Genomic DNA, 18,127 nt, shown 5'->3' on the forward strand with positions numbered 1-18,127 from the left:
GGGAAAAGACCACTCTGAATTGGTGTTGGTGGTTTGGGAGAAGGAATGAGATCTAGGGGGTTTCGTAGAGACACTGGGCTAGAAAACAAAAGCAAGCAGAGAAAAGAAGGGAAGTGATGGTTGTGGACATATGATGTTGCTACTTCCCACTCCTTCCTTGGACCTGGGCCCTAGGCACCTGGAATATTCTCCCTGACCATTCATTCTCCCTGACCATGACAGCCATTCACCCTCATATAAGCTGTGTCCATTCTCCATGGAGGATCCTTCTCTCAGGATCTGGGAACTGTGAGCACTCCCACTTCAGTAACTTTGGTTTGTCTGCTCAGTTGAACACTGGAGGGCTGGGACAGCATCTCATTCTCTTTGGCATGCTTTTGTGGGCTGGTGACTCACAGAGAAGCTTCATACTGTGCGGCTGGATGAATGAAACCCAGCTGCAGATGGTGTTGCTTTGCTGAGTGTGGTTTCAGCCTCTTCTGCTTTTGACTTGTCTTAACAGACAGCCTGGATTTAGTATTTAGGTGGTGAGCATCCAGAAGAAGATGAGGATGGCATGAAGTGTTTTTGGTGCTCAGAAAGGGCCTCCCAAGTGGTACTTTGGCAGTAGGGAGAGGACAGAGCTGATTTATTAATGGGCTTTGTTGCATTTCCCATTGAAAAGCAAGAGTTCATGATAAGGGCTTCTGTAAAAGCTGGAGGATCATAGCACCCGTATCTCATGAGGGCTTGACTGAATAATGACCTCAGGTCAGTCCCATGGCTCAGTGAGTCTGATGCAGAATTCCAGAAAGGAAACAGGAAGCTGTTTTAGATTTTGCACCTGTCCCCAAATTATGCTGCCCTGTATTTTGTCCCATACTCATAGACCCTTAGAGCTGAAGTCCTAATAATATCTCAGCCAGTATTTTATTTGTACAACATTAAAGTTAAAAAGAACCTTTTAAGTTATGCAAAATTTTCAATGTTAAGAAGGCAGGAAGCAGTTTCTGTTGCTTCTCCCTCACCCCCTACCTCTCCTCTAGTGTAAGAATGCCAAATACCCTCTCCTTGCATATCTCTCATGACAGAGAGATCACCACTTCACTCAGCAGCCGGTTTTACCCTTGAGCAGCTCCATTGCTGGAAAGCTCACTTGTGTGTGTGGACTGAGAGTCTGCCTCTTGCCCTACTTTTGCCCCCCAGAGTTTTCACAGGTCTCCTTTTCTTTTTCTGGAGGTTCCAGAAGGCAATTCCAAGGCATTTCTCCTTACCCAGGGCCCTCTCTTTTCCAAAATGTCCCGGTGCTCTATTCTTCATGGAGCACACTTTCCAGGTGCAATGTTAAGATTTTTCACTCCTTTTTTTCCTTTCATTTTCTTCTTTTCTCTTTTGCTATCCTTTGTTTCTGGACACGCAGAACAAAATAGATTCAAATGAAAACTTTAATCACTGGGCACTTTTCAAACTGGATTAAAAACTTTCTAAAGTCACAGACACCTTTGAGAAGGTCGTAAGAGCAATGGGGGCTTTTTCCTGCTTCGTCAGTGCTTGGACACAGGACATTTGGCATAAAATACTGGACAACATAGACCAGCATAGACCATATTCAGCGTGTGACATGGACCAAGGTGCTTTAACACATTATCTTTAGTAATCCTGTGAGTTGGCACTTTGATTGGTTCCATTTACAGATGAGGAGACTGAAGCATGCAGAGGTTAGGGGTCTTGTCCTGGGTCGCCCAGCTAAGAAGCTGCGTGGGAATAAGTTGTAGTCTCTGGCGTGAAGGATCTCCCAGTCTTATGGGAGAGATAGACAGATGATGATGAGCCTGGAAGATGAAGTGTCAGGAAGCAATGCTGACCGTGAGGTGGTTGCTTGGAGTCATGGGAAGAGCAAGGGGTGACCGTGTGTTCCTGGGGTCGGAACGGTGGCCCACAGGGTGAGCTGGAAATCAGTGGGTAGACCCAGACTGTCAGGAAGGCCATAGGAAGGCACAGGGGTATGAAGTCGCTGTTCAGGAGTCAGTGTGTGGTGAGTAGAGGAATGTGGGGGACACAAGGCTGGGGGAGGGGATGGGTCAGACCAGAAATTACCCAGGAGGGTGTCCTTTGTCTTGTGCATGAGGACAAGCCAGCTGATGAAGGGTTTAAAGGAGACACGTGACATGATTGTCTTTGTGTTTCAGAAAGGTCACTGGCTGTCATGTGGCAGGGACAAGACAGGCAGCAGGGAGACAGGTGGTGAAGGCTGAACTAGGACAGGTGCCATGGGAGGTGTGTTTCAGCGGGTACATGCAAGGACATTCTGGACCAGATGCAACAAGATCTAGGAAAAACTTGGGTCTGAGGGAGAGTTTGGAGAGAGGTTAGAGATGGAACTGAGCATCTCAATGAGATCCAACTCCTCATGTTGCAAAGATTCCAAAAATAAAACAAAACAGAACAAACCAGGCACAGATCTAAGTGCCTGTTCACATGTTCATTCATTTGTCTTTCGAAAGAGCTCTCTGCATTATGGGTGGAAAATGGACACAGGCAGAGGAAAACTTGCCTGGAACACAGGCTTAGTAAGGGTAGGGACAGATCAGAGCTCAGGTGGTCTGCTTGGCACCCACAGACTTAACCAGCCGGCCACTCTGCCTCTTTGTTAAATGAGATAATGGGTGTGGAAGCATCTGGCTCACAGACAGCACTGCCAGTGTTTATTAGGTGAATAGGTCTCTGCATTTAATATCTCCTCACTGGAGAGCTCTTAGCAACTTTCAGAGCCCTTTAATCTGCCTTATTCCCTTCTGGCCACCATGGTAGCAATCCTATCAGGAAGGCAGGTGAGCACATGGCGCTGGGATTGTGCTTGGTAAAGAGTTGAATGGGAATACATGGCCAGTTCTTGCTTGTCCCCATTTTGCAGAGGAGGGAACTGAGGCTCAGACCTGTTAGCCAGGTACAGTGAGGAGAACACAGGATCACCACCCTGGGGGCAATGAGGCTGTCATTCTGTAGGAAAGAGGTGGAACTAGGTTCAAATCTTGCAGCACCCACTTCTAGCTTGTAATCCATGGGGACCACCGCTATTTCTGATTCATGAAGGAAGAAGATGCCACTGTGCTCTCTACCCACACAAGTGAGAAATTATTTCACTTCCTTGAGCTTCCTCACTTGTAGCCATCATATCCATTTCTTTTTTATTTTATTTATTCACTTTTTTTTTTTTTTTTTTGAGAGAGAGAGAGAGAGAGTGTGAGCAGGGAATGGGGCAGAGGGTGAGGGAGAGAGAGGGTCCTGTTCTGGGCTTCCACCTCACGACCCTGAGATCATGTCCTCAGCCAAAATCAAGAGTCAGACACTCAACCAACTGAGCCACTCAGGCACCCCCATTTTTAAGTAAGCACCTCATTTTTAAGTAAGTTACCTTACTTCTTCAGGTAACTTAATTAAAAATGAAAACCCATGTAGGGCGCCTGGGTGGCTCAGTGGGTTAAGCCTCTGCCTTCGGCTCAGGTCGTGATCCCAGGGTCCTGGGATCGAGTCCTGCATCGGGCTCTCTGCTGAGCGGGGAGCCTGACTGCCTCTCTGCCTACCTGTGATCCCTGTCTGTCAAATAAATGAATAAAATCTTTAAAAAAGAATGAAAATCCATATAATGCAGAATTGATGCTTAGCACATGCTGAGGAATATGATTTCCTTAAAGTCAAAGGATTTATGTCCACATTGCTTTGTATGAGGTAAAAAGCAGAGAAAAGACAGCACAGGAATGGGTCCCGACATAGACACAGACGTAGCTGGCGCCATCCTCCTATAGGTAGCCCAAAGGCCCTGCCTGCTTCTGGGGTCATCATACAGGTGGGTTATTTTAAAACCAGATATTCTATCCGTGAGGGAGTATTTCCTGACTGTCTGCCAGTCTCAAGGGACCTGAGATCTCGCTGTTAAAACTGCAGTTGTCATGGAAATGGGCCTGAGCTTCCAAGAAAGCTTGTAATCCATGGGGACCACTGCTATTTCTGATTCATGAAGGAAGAAGATGCCACTGTGCTCTTTACCCACACAAGTGGAGAGCAAATGGGTGTTAATTAGGTTTGGTCTCAGGCTGGTTGCCACTTCCAGGCCTGCCTTCCTGGAAAGTGTGGCAAAGGGCTGCTGGCTGACAGGCTGCCCCCTGAAGCAAAAAAAAAAAAAAAAAGGCAAATGGGCTGGTTTTCTGGGAATAAGGGAATAAGTGGGATGTGCCGAAGCACCATATGGCAGCCCTTGCTGCTGTGGGAAAGTCGAATGGGAGATCTGCAAGGGGAACCTGAAAGCACAGGGGCTCTGGTTGGTAAAGGTAGGAACTGAGTCATGGAATCATGAAGTATTTGAGCCAGAAAGTCCCTCAGATGGCTCTCATCACAGAATCTTGATGGTGTATCCGTTCACTTTGATGCAATATTGCCCCATCACAAACAATATTGTAATCTGATTTACAACCCCAAATATTTATTGCTTATAGGTCGGTGGGTGGCAGAGGCGTAGCAGAATTCAGCTAGATTTGTCTTCAAGCTTCTGTTTGTGTCATGTATTCTCCTCATATTTCCTCCTTCTGGGACTTGGAATGGAGGAGGCTCCCTCTTTGGGTCATGCAGTCTTCATGGAGAGGATGGAATCGTGAAGATTGAACTGAATCCACCTGCCCCTTAAAGCTTGTGCTCAGATTGGCGTACTCACATCCACTCTCATTCTTTTGGTCAAAGCAAGTCACGTGACTGTACCCTCAGCTGGTGGGGCAGGAGAATCCTGCACCTACATGGGAGCATGGCAAGTTTGGGGAAGCAGAAAGAATCACAGAACAAATAGCACAATTCATCACAGAGGGCTGATATCAAGATTATTTGGAGGTGTTTGTTAGTAACAAATTCTTGGCCTGTAATCTACATCTGGTAAATGAAAAATCTTGACAAATCACCTGGGTTGAAATTTCTAGCAGACAATCCCAGTCAGTTTTGGGAATGCATCTAGGCTCAGGTGCTTTGTTATGAGTTGTACATGCATGAATGAGGTGTGCCTACCCGTCCTGTTGAATGTTTGGGTTGTAAACATAAGCCTCAACATCAGCGGCTTATAGAGTCTGAAGGACTGGTAAGTCTTAAAACTCACCTTGACATCTCTTCTATTGCAAGAGAATGCAGTTCGTGCATGGTCGAGCACATTTCTATCAAAGTGGGGCTTCCCAGATCTTTTTGAGACTCATTTCCATGCTAGCCCTTTGGAGGAAGGGATTCTTCATTTTCCCAAGGAATGACTGGCCATTTCATTATTCTGATTTAGAGTATTAGTGAAGTATTTCACCTTAGTGAAGAATTGTAGGAGAGGGGACATGGGGCTGCATGCCCTCCCTCCAACTTCCTGGAGTGAGAGAATTAAAGTATTGAAAGGGTGGTATTAAGCCTTAGTGCTAATATAACCAGTTACATACATTGTTTTTTGTCCTCTGGAAGTATAAAGATTACAAAATAACAGCCAAGAAGGAAGAACTACAAGGCTGGATAAGGGAGGGGCAACTTCAGCATCCCAGGGTTTGGAGAAACCTTGCTGTCCCAATGCTCAATGAGGGTTCAGGACCACGGACAGCATGTACCTTCCACTTTCCATTCCTTGTAGACTATGTAGAACCTGGAGCTTTGAGAACACTGTCTGTGTATATACTATTTATTTTGTTGGAAGGTTCTGCTTCTCCTCCTTTTCTGGCTTCTTTGAACTTCTCATATTTCAGAACCCAGCTCAATTGTCCCTTCCTTGATGACATAGTCACTGTCTTCCCTGTCTCTGTAATAACAGCTTTGGTTTTCTGCTATTTTCTAGGTGCCCAAGGTTGCTAAACTAGTGATTTTTGGGTAAGTGTTGATTTGATTAGCACATCACCTCTTTTTTCTTCCAAGCCTCCTAGACCTTAATGGATTTTCCATCACTCTGACTTTGTGGTGGAGATGACAGATTTTATTCCCACCAGGCAGGAGAGAGAACAACACAGGGAGGCTTAATGCTTCACTCAGGGATAGATGATGATGCAGAAATTTCACTGTGACCCAGACCTCTCCTCCTGGCTGAGGCTGACTGTTGTTTACTTTGCTGTTGTATGGGTAAGGATGTCTGAAGCTTTGAGGGCTAATTTTTATAAGCAGCATTCTACATAGTACTTAGTGTTAGTGAAGAGAATGAAGGCGTCCTGCCAGCACCAGCTCTCTCCCAGTTGGGGCTGTATGGAGATGATAGCAGGTTTGCAGACAAGCCCTTCCCTTCTCTGGGCTTCTTCTCTGACTCACAGGACCTTTGGCAGAGATGTGATTACTGTCCAGAAGCAAGGATTATGTGGGCCCCTCCTGAGGGTTTCCTTCAGCACCATCCGTGTTGTGCAAGCTTTGCATTAAGCCAGCTTCTCTTCCTGGGCAGCAGGCTTAGGCTTTCAGGGAATTTTAAACCAGAGGAAGAGATTTCTAATGTGTCTGTTTGCTCTTTTCTCCAGTTCTCTGTTTCTTGCCCCATCCTCTCTTCCTCCCTTCCTTTCTTCCCTCTTGTCTGTTTCCTTCCCTCTCTATCTCCCACTTCTGTCCTCTCCTTCTCACTCCCTTCCTCCTTCTTTTCAAACATTCTCTTCTTCTTCCCTTTCTCCTTGCCTCTTGTCTTTCACCACCTCTCCTGCTGCTCAGCAAACATTTGCTAAACACCCCTGGCTGGTCCCTGGGGATCTAGAGATGAATTACCCCAGGCACTGCTAGCCACGAAGGGATGTCCTGTCCTGTAGGAGATGGGCACATGAACAGTGACCTTGACATGGGCTCAGTGTTGTGGCAGAGGGCTGTGCGAGGAACAATGGGACATGGGGGTACCTCCACAGTCTCTGCTGGGGAGAGTCAGTTACTAGCAGAAAGGTCTATTCCCCCCCACCCTGAATTACTACCATATAGAGAATTTGGTATTTTGCTTTTTCACCTAACATTTTATTGTCTAGCACTTTTGTCCACCCTTAGAAATCCCAGGGAAATATTTTAGCAGGTGAATGATACCTCATCATCATCAGTGGTATGGTTATAAGATTGTAATTAATTCTGGATCACACTTTTGTGCTTAATTCTTTGGCCTGTTTTGGGGATATTTTCCTGAGGACAGATTCCCAGGAGCATGACATCCCATGCTAAATTTTTAGATCAAAGTTCATGAACAGTTTTAAGGCCCTTGATACATTTTGCAAAATTGTCTAGTGCTAGATCTTACTGAGATCATGGTGACCAGTCTGGACTCTGTCTACACATGGGGTTAGAGTCCCCACGAGCTGGCACCTGCACACGCTCCACATCCCCACTCCAAGGGCATACTTCAGCCAGATGAAACCACGTACAGATCCCCTAGCATACCAGCTTCCTTCTTCCTCTGTGCCTGTCCCCATGTCATACTCCTTTCTGCAGTCTCTCTTCTCCTTTGCCATATGGTTAATTCCTACTCATTCTTCCAGCTCAGATAAGCAATTTTCCCCCTGGAAGAGCTAGAAGAGAGGGGCTCTGTGCTCCTCCCTATCTCTTCTCTTCTCTCTGTCCCAGCACTTCACAGTCTTCCCCACTGGCCTGAGAACTCCTTAAAGGCAAGCACTTTATCTTTTAGTTGCACACACTGCTTCCTTAAATAGTTATTGAGTGTAGTTCCTGTTATAGAAGATGGCAAAGAATAAGCAATGCATAACTCTACTAGTACTTACAGGGGCTAGGCTTGTGCTAAATGCTATATATATATACTACATGGACTTTTCCCAACCACTTTATGAGACAGAGATGATTGTTCCCATTTGCAGTTGGAGAAACTAAGTCTAGAAGAGGTTAAGTCACATGGATAATAAGTGGGCAGAGATTGGAACTTGTATCTGAATCTGGACATTCCGTTCCTCCATAACACCGATCCAAGGACTTGAGCCATGCTGAGCACAATTCACTTAAGGTCATTGCTATCACCGTGGAATGAATGACAGTCTCTGGCACACCCTGTTGTTAGACTTTTGTTGAATTTTTGATTAGATATTTCATTTTCTTCTGAGTATTTAAACACTGGTTGTTATACAAAGCTCGTCATTGTTCATATATGCTATTTGTGAGAGCAGGGTATCATTTTCTTTTAAATGTGTGACTTCTACTTTGTTGAATTCTTAAAAAATTATGTACCATCAAATTCACTCTTCTTATTGTGAGATCTTACACTTAGATTTCCTGCATGAAGAAAGGGAGCCCTAGAATGCTGGGTCCTTCGCTCACAGACCTCTGGTTCTTTCTAAATCGTATCTGATTATGAGTGTCATGGATTCTAGAGTGTGAAAATGTTTTAAGATGTGACAGAATGATGTTTGATAGAGACAGTGCTAGGCGGAAAGTTAGGGAACCTTGGGTCTATGCTAGACCCTTATTAGTTATGTGAATGTGTGAAGCTGCCCTGTCTCAAAGCCATGTTTCCATCTGAGGTCAGATCAGACCTAACGTTCCATAAGAACCACTCAGTGCCAACAGGCTTGGGGAGCTTAACTCTTGTAAAGCACAATTTCTAAGGTGTTGTCTGGGGAAAGCATCCTTGTCAAATTTTCCATACCACAAAAAGATCTATGTTTGGAAAATATGTAAATTCAGCTCCCTTCTTACATATTCACATTATACATCAATAAGATAAAGAATCTGGGAATTCCAGTTGTATAAATGATCTTTATTTCTGCTTAACCCAGAATTTTCTAAACTCACTACACCTGTGATTCCCCTTTGGGAATAGTATCTACTTAAATCCCTCTGTGGTAGAGTTCCAAAGAGCATGATTCCGAAAATACCAACTAAAAGGCAAAGGCACTGCTAATGTTAAGGAAGAAAAGGAAGAAGTGACATCAGCTCTTGCCTCGTTATGGACATGCTGGTTTAGAAATACACTTGCCCCTTGAGAACACCAGAAGGGACCCCTTGCAGTAGCTACATACACTATCTGCCGGTAGTTGGGGACGGAGGTGGATTTGAACACAAGCTGCACCATCTGATTCTAGGAAGAGAAGTGTGGGGCTGATCTTCTGGTGCACAGTACTTTAAATACTACCTTTCAGGCTGAGCCTGTAAAGCCCTCTATTAAATGTGACAGAGCCCCCATGGTGGGGGTGCATGTTCTGGAAGCCATGCACCAGCTGCTGCTGATGACTCACATTTCCCTGCTTTCTGGAGCCTGGGGAAATCTGCACACCATTTTATTTCTCCTTTTGGATATGTAGAGCCCCAACCTCCTCTTTCCCTTGGTCCTGGAGGGGAATTGTGCAAGTTGTGGCTGACTTCTATCTTAGGGCTAAAAGGCAAGTTGTAGGGCCTGAGAGTGGTTGAGCTTGAAGCCAGAGCCCATCCTGCTGGGGAGCAGGATGTGTTGGCTCATACTTGTCTTCCCTGCCTCATGGCCCATAGCTCCTTGTCTCATGGCTGTGATACCTTTGCTCTCCATCAAGATCCATTCTTGATCCTCCAAGAATCAGTTCAGGGACCCATCCATCTGTCTGTCCATCCATCCGTCCGTCCATCCACCCACCCATCCATCCATCTGTCCGTCCATCTGTCCATCTGTCCATCCATTCATCTGTCCGTCCATTCATCCATCCATCTGCCCATCCATCCTCCCATCCATCCGTCCATCTATTCATCTCTCCATCTATCCGCCCATCCATCTATCTGTTCATCTGTCCATCCTTCCATCTGTCCATCTGTCCATCCATCCATCCATCCATCCATCAACCAGCTAGGCTGTGTCTGAGTATCAGAGATGCAGAGGGAAAATCTTCACCCCCATGAAGCTAACAGTCTTGTCAGGACAGCTGCAGGGCACCATTTCAGCTGTCACCATTATCTGCATCAACGTGTATGCAGTAGTCCCCCATGAGTTGTGTCTGACCCTGTCAATGGGGGAGCCCCACAGTTCTGATGTCAGTGGGCAAGTCACATTTTAGATAAGCATGTAAGTATATAGTGTGTGGGGTGTACTGTAGTTGGTACTATGAAGCAGAGTGGGCAGTGGTGTGGGGTTTGCTGGTAGGGCAGAGGTGTCTAGTGTTCCAGACAGGGCAGCCAGGGGGCTCTCAGGTAAGTGATGCTGAACAGAGACCTGAAGCCAGTGAGATAGTGAACGTTGCCTGGGTAGCAAGATTCCAGATTACATCGGGTCTCACTAACCTTGGCTTTCACTCTGAAGGAAATACAGGGCTCATGTACAATGCCACAAGAGGGTCCTGAGTGGCAGGCTGCATGCCCTGTTTCTGTTCAGCAAGCCTTCCCTGGTTCTTTAGTTTGGGTTAACCCTTGTTCTCTGGGCTTGTGTAGTGTCTTCTGCCTTCCTCTCATGGCTGATGCCCTGAGACCATAGGGACCACTCTGAGCTGTATTCTGTACAGTTCCTCAGAGGGTCCTGGTGGGATCAAGCCCCAGTTAACCCCACTGTTGCCAGATCAGGGAACACTCTGCATGGGATTTGTGTGCCTGCCTGCCTCTCCCTACTTCCTCACTCCGGTTTGTGCAGTCATCTCCATAGACACTATCGGCCTCCAATCATTTGTCTCAGGCTCTGCTTTCAGGGAAACCTATGGAAGACACTCCATTGGAAGTGTCTACTCCGATTGTCTATTGACTGTCTCTCTCCCTACCCAAAGGCTGGGCCTTAAAGACAGAGGCTGTGTGTTTCATTCATCCCTGCATCTCCAGCTGGGAGATAGTGCAAGTATAAATAAGCACAAGACAAACTAATTCTCAACCTCCAAGAAATGCAAATTAACAAGTAGGTATTAATGATAATGCAGGGTGCTTGCTGATTTTATGCATGGCAAATTGGAGCAATACTTTTGGGAAGCTATTTCATCATATTTATCAAGGGCCATCAATGAGGTTTATACTGTTTGACCCAGTTGTTATGCTTCTGGGAATTGATTCTTACAATTCAAGCTGAATGAAAAGCTTTGTGTGCAGAAATGGTCATTGCAGCAATACATACCATTGTAAAAACACAAAAATAAGTGTCTAACAGTAGGCAGATCACTAAACAATTTATTGTGTATCCAGAAGATGGAATATTTTGTAGTCACTTATGATTATGAGGAACCCGTAATAACTTGGGGACACTCTTATGATACAATGCAAAAAGGAGATAGTTGTGTGCTTTTTGGCTCCTAGAATTTGCTGTGTTTTTTGCTGCCTATGGACCTTGGCTACCAGTTGTCTCTGTCTAGACTGTGAAGGTTTGCCTTCCCTGGCCTTCTTCCCTACTGCTTGTTTGGAACAACTTATCTCAACTTACTTTTTTAGGTGTGAGCTGGCCTGGTCTGGTTCCTGGTAAGGGTAGCAGCACCTTCTCTTTGCTCTCATGGTGGGCGCCCTCCCCTTTTCCTCTTGTAACCCTGTAAACTCGTGGCTTCTTATGCCTCTGCCTCTCCCACCGTCTGCTCCAGGAGAGCACATCCCACTCTGTCGCTGCACCGTCCTGGCCCCTCAGGGCCTGGCCCTATGCTGAGAGCTGAGGCAGTGAGCCAGTGCGTAATGGGGGCATGGATGAGTGGAGGGATGCTAGCACTGTCATCACAACCATGGGGAATCGAGGAGAACGGTGGAGAGAAACCTCAGATGTTTTTTTTTTTTTTAAGATTTTATTTATTTATTTGACAGAGAGAGATCACAAGTAGACAGAGAGGCAGGCAGAGAGAGAGAGGAGGAAGCAGGCTCCCTGCTGAGCAGAGAGCCCGATGCGGGACTCCATCCCAGGACCCTGAGATCATGACCTGAGCCGAAGGCAGCGGCTTAACCCACTGAGCCACCCAGGCGCCCAGAAACCTCAGATGTTTGACTGGAGGTTGTTCTAGGGGAGTTATCTTTATTTTATAGTCTGTCTCTCTGTTAGCTTTTAAAGGGTCTCTAAATGGAGTTTTATTCTATTCAGTAATAACACCCTAATAAACTCCTGTTCTATGAATGATCTCGTTTCTTCAACAAATGAACGGCATCAGAGGGGAAGGAAGGCTGGTATAGATCTCGGCAGGCCGCGGAGAGGCAGATCAGGGTAGGGACTGAAGACAGAGCCCCGCTCGAATCACCCACTGTAAAGCCACGTAAAATTGAGGGTAAGCTCTTAACACCTAGGAAAGGATTACTGTGAATTGGGTCCATTGACATGATGGGTTGCGCTTCCGATTATTTAAAAACTCCTTAACGGTTGGAGATGTATCCCGAGGTATTTCTAGGTGGTGGGGTATGCTGTTTGGGATTTATTTTACAATACCTGAGCAAAAAGAAGACTGAAGTGTTGGAGCAGCGGGGTGGGTGGGGGGAGGTAGAATAGGTGAAATGTGAGTGACCAGTCACTGAGGCTTTTGAGTCTGGGTGATGGACGTGAGGGGGCTTTTTTATGACATTTCTTTACTTTTGAAAATACTTGGATAACTTTATTATTAAAAGTTAAAACAAAAATTCTTGGCTTTTCCCTAGTGACACTTGATACTTTGCTTGGCTTTTCAGAGTGACCGACTCCTCATCAAAGGTGGACGGATCATCAATGATGACCAGTCCTTCTATGCCGATGTCTACCTGGAAGATGGACTTATAAAGTGAGTTGACAAAAACACACCTCTTTTTTTTTTTTTTTGGAAGATTTTATTTTTTCAGTAAGCTCTACGCCTGATGTGGAGCTCAAACTTAAGACCTTGAGATCCAGAGCTGCTTGCTCCCCTCACTGAGCCTGCCCAGCATCCCCAAAAGATGGTTTTAAGAAGCCAGTCTTGGGGTGTCAGGGTGGCTTGGTTGCTTGACCATCTAACTCTTGATTTTAGCTCAGGAGTTGTGAGATGGAGCCCTGTGTTGGACTCCCTGCTCAGCAGAGAGTCTGCTTGTCTCTGTCTACCTCTGCTTGCTCTCTCAGTCTCTTTTTTCTCTCAAATAAATAAATAATTCTTTAAAAAAAAAAAAAAAAAAAAGCCAATCTCTCCAGGCTGCTGGGCCCTTAGAGTTCTGTCCCAGAATGACTGTGCTGTGAATATCAGGGATACAAAGATTTGGGGAAGTCGAAACTGCAGGTGGGGAGGGGCTAGAGATTCTGGAATGTTCCTGCTGCACCAGCCCTATGCAGGCCATCAGAAGCACAAGGAGGAGGGAAGTACACCTGGCAGGACAGTGAGGTCCACATGCTGCCCCACATTGTCAGCTCGGGGCCAGGCGCAGAGGCCCCCCTAATACACAGGACTGACTTCCCAGCTCTGTGACCTGCCCACAGTGTCTGGATTGGGTGGAGGGAGCCAGGAGAAAAAGGAAGAATGTTAGGACAGGACGGTGGCCTGCACGGGGCTGGAGGGTTCCTGCACTTTGTCCCTTTTGGCTTCCTCTCTTGCTGTGACATCCCAGTGTGTTCCATCTGCTCGGTCACTGTACAAAAAAACCCAGGCTGGGCAGTTGAAACAAGAGACATTTACTTCTCCCAGGCTGGAGGCTGCCAGTCCTGGCTCAGGGCGCTGGCGGGGACGGTTTCCTCTGAGATCTCTCTCCTTGGCTTTTGGAGGGCGTCTTCCCGCCCTGCGCTCACAGGGTCGTCCCATGTGTGCATGTGCACAGGACATCCCTCCTGTTGGATAAGAGCCCCACCCAAATGGCCTCATTTTAATGTAGTCACCTCTTGAGAAACCCCGTCTCCAAATACAGTCACATTCTGAGATGCTGGGGGTCAGGGCTTCAACATAGAAGTTAGGGGGCTCCCAGCTCAGCCCACAACACCAGACTGGTTTTGATGGGGCGACCACATTTTACTGGCTAGTCACGGAGAGGTTCAGCTCTCTTTCTTTCACATGGTGAGTGCCCTGGTTTCGCTCGTTGCTCCGCATCTTCCCCTGGAGTCTGGAAGAGTAGGAGCCAGAGACTCTCAGCATCCAGCCTGGACTGCTGACGCAGGAAGGAAAGGCAGAGAGGAATATGAACGAGGTGAAGGTCAAATGGAAATGGGGTCTGTTAACGGGACCATCTGGTGTCCTGTACGCTTTGATGATGATGAGGAGGAGTTGGTGGGGGAAGAGGGGAAGTTTAGAAGGGAGGAAGAAGGAGGGAGGGACGGAGGGAGGGAAAGGGGAGAGGGGAGTAGGTGAGGGGATAAGAGGGAACTGTGGATGGCCGTGAACATGGAGAGACCATGTCCACAACCTGTCCAGTGAAGAGCTCAGGAGAGCATGGAGCCCTTCTCTGCCTCCCTCTGCCTACTCCAACTCCAGTCCCAGATTCCGACCATTTCAAGTCCTGCCCAAGCCTCTCCTCCGCTGGATTCCTTCCTCTTGCTTCTTCCCAGCCACACTGAAAACGTGGTACCTGCTGACCTAGCCCAGCAGCTCTCACCTGGAACCTTGTACCCATAAATCCTCTGGCTGGAACACCTTGCCCCACCCCACATTCTCATTTCACTGCCCTCCCCACACCTCACTCCCCAACCCCTGTCTGTCCTGTGGGTCTTGCTCATGTGGTTCCTCCTCCAGGAAGCTTTCCCTGACGCCCATGCTGGCAGCATTCCTCTGCTGGCCAGCCTGTGTGCCTGTCCCCACAGTCCCCAAGCTGCTCTTGACCCTGACTAGGGACCTTGCCTAGTCCTAGAGGTACTAGGAGTATTGATAGGAAGTGTAGCAGAGGAACCCTGGCCTGTCAGGCAGCAGGACCTTGGGCTCTTGGTCATAGTACAGGCTGGAACGAGAGGGAGAGAGGCAGAGGTGGTGGGGGAGTGGTGTTTCTAGGTCAACCCCCTGCTTTAATACAGAGACAACCACTCCGGAGTGAACTCTGTTTTGTGGGGCCTCAGGGTTCTGGGGCATGGGGGTAAAGGATGCTGACCCTTTTGTGGGACCACCTACCCACCTGTCACATGGGATTGCGGTTAACTCTGCAGGAGCCTTGCAGTCCAAGATGTGTATATGTGAAGCAAGTGCTTACTGGGAAAGCTGCATTTATTAAGTGCTTGCTGTATGAGTGAACACCTGGAGTCTTAGGGACTTTGGTAGACCGAGTTGTTCAGGAAATATGCAGTGTCCACAATTCATTATTTGTCAACTCCTCTTAGTCAGAAACCCCTTTTTATTTGACTCAGTTTCTCCTCCCCACACCTCACTAAGCAGAGCGAGTCTCTGCATGGTCATTTGGAACATGGAGCCCTGCTGGCTGGGGGGCAGAGGTGGGAGGGCTGAGACCCAGAGGGACCGCCTATACTGACCTCAGGTGCAGCCTGGCATAAGGAGGCTCAGTTATGCTCCTTCCCTTTGATTGAACACCAAGAATTCTTCTCTTTTGTGGCCATTTGCCCAGTTTTCCTAAAAGCGTGTCAGCTGTGTTTGTGTTAAATCGGTTAGGATTCATTGAGGGTTCCATCCATTTTCCCGGGGCTGGTGACTCAGGTGCTAGCTGGGGAGCACATGTGTAGGGGGCAAGGGTGGTGTTGGGGGTGCGGGGAGGGAGAATAATTCTGGCTAATTCACGGAGCCTCCTGTTCTGCACATACTGCCATTGAGAACCATTTGCGTTCTTTCTCCTAATGCACTGTCAGTTCCATGTGGGTTAATCCCAGTCTGGGGAGAGCCTGCTCCTTCGATGTAAGAGAAGCCAGAAGGCAAGTAAGGCTGGTGGGCAGAGGCTTGATATTATATTAGACTTGGGGGGACTTGGCTTGAGTCCATACTCAACTGACTTGCTGTGCAGCCTTGGACAAGTCAACATACCTCTCTGAATTCCATTTTCCCCCTTTGCAGAATGTGTTTACTTCTTATAAAGAGAGGCAACTGTCATGCCTTTAAAATGGGCCCCTAACTGTAGTACTTGGCACCATGACACAGTGACTGACACACCCACTCAGGCTCCAGGTACCCACACGAGGGGCTATGTGTGTGTATAGCCCAATGCCCACTCTGGGTCACGCCCAAGCCTTTGCCAGCATTAACCATTTGAACATGATCCCGTTTTCTCGAAAAGCCAGTTGAAGCATGAAATAAGATCATCTGGAAAGTGCTTAGGAGAGCCGGCTCTCGGGGTGACCTGCTCCTGGTGAAAGGTTTGGGGCCATCTCCTCCTGGACCCCCTGCTCTTCAGCTCCTGATGTATCTCCACGTGTTTGGAGCTGGACAGTAGGAGGATCGGGCACAGCTGGAGTCTGCACATCGAGCTGGAGGTGACAGAGGGAAGGACATTGGCGTTAGAGGCAGCAGCACTGTGCTTGTGGGCGTGGGCACAGTAGTGGTCCCTGGCCCTGTGTTTTTGCTAGACTTATTTTCAGTTTCAGGACAGAGTACGATGCCCCAATTCTGTGGGAGAGCCCAAGAGGAGCCCTCTTCCCACCCACCATAACTTGCTTAGACCAGCCCTGTGCAGGGGTCCAGAGGAGCCAGGATCGTCCGCTTCAGCTGCTCAGGTGTGGATTCTGTTTGGGACCTGACGTGGTGGTCCCTACAGCAACACTTGCCTGTATCTTCATTACGGGTGTTTTCTGTATCTTACAGTATTGTTGCCTCATCTGAAGAGTTCAGAGCCACTGTATTTTTTTTTTTTTTTTTAAATAAAAAGTGCTCCTGTTCAGACCTTGTGGTCTTTGCCAGGCATTGACCTTGGAGGCTGTCTTCTTTGTCCTGGTTCTGGCTGAGCCTCCCTTCCAATATGTCTCCTGCCTGTGGTTCCAACAGATGAAACAGCTGCCACCACAGGGGACAAGTCTTCCAATTTCTTAGGCTCTTCTCCCTTCTCCCTCCCTTTTGGAGGGAGGAATTTGGAATTTCTACCCCTGCTGGCACCTAACACGTTGGGGAACAGAAGGGATGTCAGCAGGTTCAGAAAAATTCTGCTGTCCCCAGTGTGATTCCCTCCAGGCAGGTTTTACGATGTTCGTGGTTTTTTCTTGCAGGGACTGGGAAGTTAAGTAGCTTTCCTGAGGTCAGTGCTCAGGAGACTGAAAACGATAATCCCAGTTGCCTGTCTGCATTAGCTTGCTGCGGCTGGTGTAACAACGTACCACACACACTGGGTGGTTTAAAACAACAGATGTTCATTCTCTTGTGGGTCTGGAGGCTGGAAGTCTGAGATCAGGAGGTTGGTAGGTTGGTTTCTTTGAGGCCTCTCTCCTTGGCGTGTAGATGGCCATCTTCTCCCCGTGTCCTCATGGGGTCAACCCTCTGTACGAGTCTGTTCTGATCTCTTCTTACAAAGACACCAAGCCTATTGGATTAGGGCCCACAGGGACAAACTCATATTACCATAATTGTCCCTGTAAAGGGCCAGTCCTCAAATACAGTCACATTCTGAGGTCCTTGGGATTAGAGCATCAACATAAGCTTTTGGGAGGGTCCCACTTCAGCCCGTAACACTACCTTTCATGGTCTGCAGAGCTAAGGGGATGGTACACCCTGTCTCCTACAATCTGGATCATCAAAGTGGTTGATAAAAGTGTTCTAAAGGAGTTCTAGGCTAGTCTGAGAACTCTTTGCCACCACCTTCCCCTGGAAGGCTTCCTGGATTCCTGGACTGGTGAAGCAGCCCACCTTATACTCCCTACCCCTGCCTGAGCAATCTCTGTCTACCCAGTGCCCTGCCTAGGACCTGGCTCAGGAATGTTTACCTAATGGAACTGAAGCTGCACAGTTGGCTGCCATCTTGTCTTTCCTTTAAGAACCAAAGGCCATTTTGGTTGTTTGTTTGCAGACAAATAGGAGAGAACTTAATAGTTCCTGGTGGAGTGAAGACCATCGAGGCCAATGGACGGATGGTGATTCCTGGAGGTATCGATGTCAACACCTACCTGCAGAAGCCGTCCCAGGGGATGACCGCTGCCGACGACTTCTTCCAAGGGACCAGGGCAGCGCTGGCAGGCGGGACCACGATGATCAGTGAGTTGAACCCCTGCCTTGGGCACATGGACAGTGACTTTGGTCCGTCATCACCAGTGGCAGCAGAAACACCGCATTCTCAATCTACACCAGGCAATTTGCTCAGGGGACCAATTCATGTAGTTCTCACCACAACCTACCATAAAGACTGGCACTGGTGGTACACAGAGGATTTTATAGGCAATCCAGACACTTAAAAGTTTAAATTATTTTAATGCATTGGAAGATAAATAACTAGCACTAGCACATCA

At 47.6% G+C, this 18,127-nt stretch overlaps 1 protein-coding gene across 3 annotated transcripts in view; it reads left to right on the forward strand.

The window, feature by feature from the left end:
* The window catches only part of CRMP1 (collapsin response mediator protein 1), a 71,841-nt gene that overhangs the window by 11,512 nt on the left and 42,202 nt on the right, over positions 1-18,127 (forward strand). For 2 of the 3 annotated variants that reach the window (XM_047718847.1, XM_047718849.1), the window contains exons 2-3: positions 12,508-12,596; positions 17,692-17,876. In XM_047718847.1, the coding sequence (XP_047574803.1) occupies positions 12,508-12,596; positions 17,692-17,876 (274 nt within the window). Of the gene's footprint in view, positions 1-5,990; positions 6,100-12,507; positions 12,597-17,691; positions 17,877-18,127 lie in introns of those variants that run through there. The other variant, XM_047718848.1, reaches the window with a different exon arrangement.

Source organism: Lutra lutra, chromosome 2 (assembly GCF_902655055.1).
Source record: "Lutra lutra chromosome 2, mLutLut1.2, whole genome shotgun sequence".
NCBI lineage: Eukaryota > Metazoa > Chordata > Mammalia > Carnivora > Mustelidae > Lutra > Lutra lutra.